This window comes from Portunus trituberculatus, chromosome 17 (genome assembly GCF_017591435.1).
Source record: "Portunus trituberculatus isolate SZX2019 chromosome 17, ASM1759143v1, whole genome shotgun sequence".
Lineage (NCBI taxonomy): Eukaryota > Metazoa > Arthropoda > Malacostraca > Decapoda > Portunidae > Portunus > Portunus trituberculatus.
This window is the reverse complement of record NC_059271.1, coordinates 6,932,501-6,937,500: the sequence shown is the minus strand read 5'-3', so window position 1 is coordinate 6,937,500 and position 5,000 is coordinate 6,932,501. Positions and strand designations below refer to the sequence as shown.

Here is a 5,000-nt window from a genome sequence, read left to right as displayed (position 1 = left end):
TCCTTTCCATTATTTTTTCCTATCCCATTCCTGCTTTCCTACCTTCTCTACTCGCTCCATCATTCCCTCCTTCCCTCTGTCCTCTCTAATCCCTGCTTTCCGTCCTTTCCTACTCTCTTCATCATTCCCTCTTTCCCTCTTCCCTCTCTCTTTACTCTCTTCATCATCCTTTCCATCATTTTCTCCTGTCTAATTTTCTGCCTTCCTTCCTTCCCTCTTCTCTTCATCATTTCCTCTTTCCCTCTTTCCTCTCTCTCTCTCTCTCTTTCTCTCTCCATTATTCCCTCTTTCCCTCTTTCTTCTCCCATTCCTGGTTTCCTTCCTTCCCTACTCTTTTCGTCATTCGTCATCTCCTCTTTCACTTCTTTCCCATCCCTCTCGTACCTGCTTCCCTCATCTATCATTCCTCCATTCCTCCCTCCTCTCCTCCTTTCCTCCGTCACGCTTTCTCTTCCCTCCCATGCCTGCTTTCTTCCTTAACCCTCCATCTCTCCACCTTCTTTACGTTATTATCTCCCTTCCCCTCCCGCCATTATCCCCTCCTCTCCCTTCTGCCCCTCTTCATCATCACATTGCATTCCTTTCCTCCCGTCTCTCTCCTTTTTTTTTTTTTCTCTCTCTCTCTCTCTCTCTCTCTCTCTCTCTCTCTCTCTCTCTCTCTCTCTCTCTCTCTCTCTCTCTCTCTCTCTCTCTCTCTCTCTCTCTCTCTCTCTCTCTCTCTCTCTCTCTCTCTCTCTCTCTCTCTCTCTCTCTCTCTCTCTCTCTCTCTCTCTCTCTCTCTCTCCTCTCTCTCTATTGCAATACGTTTAAGTCTACACACTACAATCTATTCCCTCCCCTTTACGCCTTTTCCTCTCTCTCTCTCTCTCTCTCTCTCTCTCTCTCTCTCTCTCTCTCTCTGAACGTGTTTTTTTCCTCTCTTTTTCTTTTTATTTAGTTTTATCCTTTCCCTGTTCTTCATATTTCGTACTTATTTCAGATTCCTCCTCCTCCTCCTCCTCCTCCTCCTCCTCCTCCTCCTCCTCCTCCTCCTCCTCCTCCTCCTCTAATTCTTCTTTTTTTTTATTTATTTTCCTACAGTATCCTTTTCCCTCTTTCCCTCTTCGCATTTTCATTTTCCTTCATCTTTTTTCTGTTCTTTTTTCTTCTTTAACATTTGCTTCTCTTTGTTCTCGTTGTCCTGATTACTTTTTTTTTTTTTTGTCTTCTCCTTGCCATCGTTTTCTTTGTCCTCCTCGTCATTCTTATCTTCTCTTCTCTCTTCTTATGTTTCATCTTCTTTCTTTTTTAGTATCACCGTCTTTGTTTCCTTTTTATCTTCTTGTTTTTCTGTTCTCATCGTTTTCTTTTGCCGTTTTCCTCGTCCTCGTCTTTGTCGTCGTTTTTTAATCTTCGTTCTCTTTTTCGTTCTACCGTTTCATTTTTTTGTAATCCTATTCTATTTTCGTCAGCTTTTTTCGTTCCCTTCTTTGTTATCTTCCACATCTCTCTCTCTCTCTCTCTCTCTCTCTCTCTCTCTCTCTCTCTCTCTCTCTCTCTCTCTCTCTCTCTCTCTCTCTCTCTTGTTGAATCCGTAGCTGCTCTCTTGTGTGTAGGTGTCAGCTCTTTATTTGCACACCAAAGCCAGGCTACTGTGAACGCTTTTCAGGGTCTGTGTGATCCCTTATTTGGCTAATCTTCTAAGCAAGTGGTTAGCTATAAGGGATGACAGCTTGTTGTGTCCCTAGCTGTCCTCACGCGGGAACTGCCTATGCTCTGAGCCCAATGATTACAAAGGTGTGCTAATAAACGTAGCCTATCTGTCCGCTGCCGTCCACAACAACTCAGCTGAATCATTGGTTAAAAAGATTAGCTACGTGTAGGGATGAAATAGAACCTATGTAGTGTTCGCAGCTTTGTTTGTGTGTGTGTAGCTAACTGACAATACGGTACCGCAGCTTTGTTTGTGTGTGTAGCTAACTAACAATATTGTATCGCAGCTTTGTTTGTGTGTCTAGCTAACTAACAATATGGTATCGCAGCTTTGTTTGTGTCTAGCTAACTAACAATATGGTATCCTAAGTCTCCACCTTCAAAGAAATGGGCCGAAAAAGTGCACAGCCACGAACGCGACACTGTTTTTGTTGTCGTTCGCATCGTCGCAGTCGTCTTGATTCATAATTTTTTTCAAAGATTTGTAATATTGTATCATTTCCCTTGTCTCTTTTTTCTCTTCGCAATATTTTTACACATTAGATAATTTAAGTTTATTTTTCGCCATAGAAATAAGAAGAAAAATTTCCTGTTCCTTTATTCTTTTTTTTTTTTTCTATTAGTTTACTTTTTTACTGCGTGGTTCGTCAGGGTGTAGTCTTGCCTGTCTGCCTCGCCTTGTTTGTGATTCAGGGTGTGGGCCGCACTGTGGTGTGCGTGTCTGATTTCTGTTTTCTGGTTTCTTGAGGGAAGCACACGAGTCTCTTGCCCGAACTACTTTTATCGGAATTTAGCAGGAATTGGCCGTGACTTTCAAGGTTTTTATTTATTTATTTATTTTTATTTTTTTTAGATTCTAGAGATAGTTTAAGATTTCTGCACCATTAGTGGAAGAAACACGAAAGAGAATCACACACACACACACACACACACACACATAGATGGGCAAGCCTCTTAATGTGTGGCCCCTGTTCACCTAGCAGTAAATAGGAACGGGATGTAACTCGAGGGGTTGTGGCCTCGCTTTCCCGGTGTGTGGAGTGTGTTGTGGTCTCAGTCCTACCCGAAGATCGGTCTATGAGCTCTGAGCTCGCTCCGGGTGACCAGCAGGAGACCGAGGTAAATTACACAGGAGGGTGAAATTTGTGGATTAGTTTCTTACAGCCTTCACTCCTGCTAGATAACAAAGTCGTGCCTCCCCGCCTTGCGTCCCGTGTACAGTACCTATTCACTGCCACGAGCAAGGCCGGGAGAATCATTGGCCTTGGCTGGAAGAATAGGAGATATATTGTGAACGAAGACAAACCTCATAATTTGCCTCCACCCTTTTTAGTAGACTACGGATAATTTTCTTCTTCTTTATTTTCCATCAGCAACAATAACTTCCAATTAACATATTTTCAAGTGCTTCGTAAGGTTGGTGACTCTACAGTCATAATTCTAAACACAATTCGCCATCTCTGGTGTGGACTGCTTTTTAACAAATTCTAACTGAAAAATATCTTGTCTTATTAGTGCGTTATTTTTATGATTCAAATGAAGACTTTACAAGGTATTCTTTATCACACGTGGAAAAGACACCCGTGGGAATCAAACACATTATATCAGCGGTCTTTGAAAACAGTCGTTGTGAGAGAACAAAGCCTTGAAGAATATGAATCTAAATTTAAATCCTTTCCTTTCATCATCATGGTTTGAGGGAGCAGCGTGGTCAGGGTTTACATCACCAATGGGAAAACAAAAGACACCCATGTGAATAAGACAATCTCAGCGGCCTTTGAAAACAGTCGTTATTAGAGAACAAAACGGCTGGGAGAGCAGTGTGGCTGGGCCGGGCTGGTGATGCACCCCTCACCCCTCATCGCCCGCGGCTACCTCGGCGCTCTTTTTTTGTCTGAAATGTGCATATGCTCCACGCAGTGCACTGTGCGTGTCAGCTCTCCACGACGGCTTTGTCTGGTGGTAGCGGAGAGAGAGAGAGAGAGAGAGAGAGAGAGAGAGAGAGAGAGAGAGACTTGAAACGCTTTGTCCTTGAATGACTATTGGAAGTTTTGCTGTTACTTTTTTTTTTTTTTTTTTTTTTTTTTTGAGAGAGAGAGAGAGAGAGAGAGAGAGAGAGAGAGAGAGACTTGCTACCTACACACTCACCCACCCACCCACACACACACACACACACACACACACACACACACACACACACACACACACACATTCAACAGTCTTTTCATGTAGCCTCTCCTTCACCTACAGTAGCGGGGGTGGTGTAGGAGGTGTGGTGGCCCGCGGGGTTTCCAGGCAGGGGGAGGAGCTAACGCATGTCCCAGGCTGCCCTTCCCAGTCCCGACCCCCCACCCCATTACCCCACACCACCACCGCCATGCCACTGCCCCTCTCCCTCTACCCTTGCCACCACCACCACCGTCATCACCGCCAAGAATGCAATGTGCCCTACCCAGATCTCCCTACACCCGCCCAATGTGGCTACTTTTTGTGCATAATGTTGTCACGATGTCATGATTGAAATAGAAATGTTTTGAATGTTGTAATTTGTCAGACTTGTAATGATGCAAAGTCACGATGCTTCCCTGTAAAGTTTTGTAAGGACGAGTGGAAAGGAAACATGTTTATAAGCCGTAAAAGAATAGGATAAGATAATAGGCAGAGCAGTTGTCCTGGCGGGAGAAAATAAAGAAAACAATAGACAGCTAAAACCGAGATCACAAAGTACTGGTTTCAGATGCACGTAACATCACTATATAGTACACGAATTACACACCATAGGGAAACATCTCAGCAGTAGGCGTTGACCTCGTGACCCAATTCAACACATCATCGATTCTGAACTGCGTCATTACGTAAACTGGAAAAGTATTGGGCGTGCAACCTGTAGGTCTTCCGGCGCGCCCCGCTGCCTGCCGGTGCGTCGCTGGATTGTGGCAACACTGCTCTGCGCCAGTACAAGTCAGACCGGCAGAGAGGAGGGTGTAGTGCGGTGCTAGTGCGGGTATAGTGACTGTGAAGCTGTGGCGGTGATGTGTGGCGGCGGCGGTGTGTGTGGTGCGGCGTTTTGGTGAAGGCAGTGATGGTGGTGCCTCGCCTGCTGTACCTCCTGCTCTCCTTGGCCACCACAACCTTGCCTGGAGGTATGGTGCTTTTCTGAGGTGCACTGTGAGCGTGGAGGCTGTGTGTGTGTGTGTGTGTGTGTGTGTGTGTGTGTGTGTGTGTGTGTGAGGGAGTTCCAGAGGGGAGTAGCAGGGCAGGAGGGGGCCACACGGCGCTCCCTCAACCTGCTCCCTCGCCGCCAGCGT

At 45.4% G+C, this 5,000-nt stretch overlaps 1 protein-coding gene and 1 long non-coding RNA gene across 3 annotated transcripts in view; one reads left to right on the top strand and one right to left on the bottom strand.

The window, feature by feature from the left end:
* Positions 1–5,000, top strand: part of LOC123505206 — a 32,366-nt gene that overhangs the window by 19,572 nt on the left and 7,794 nt on the right. Inside the window, exon 1 of one of the 2 annotated variants that reach the window (XM_045256379.1) lies at positions 4,638–4,835. The exons of the other annotated variant lie outside the window; for it this stretch is intronic. Coding sequence (XP_045112314.1) covers positions 4,775–4,835 — 61 coding nt within the window. The 5' untranslated portion in view covers positions 4,638–4,774. Of the gene's footprint in view, positions 1–4,637; positions 4,836–5,000 lie in introns of those variants that run through there. 2 annotated transcript variants of the gene reach the window in all.
* LOC123505207 overlaps positions 3,786–5,000 on the bottom strand; it is an 8,847-nt gene continuing 7,632 nt past the window's right edge. Inside the window, exon 2 of the long non-coding RNA XR_006675090.1 lies at positions 3,786–3,820. This is a non-coding gene — a long non-coding RNA (uncharacterized LOC123505207). The remainder of the gene's footprint in view (positions 3,821–5,000) is intronic.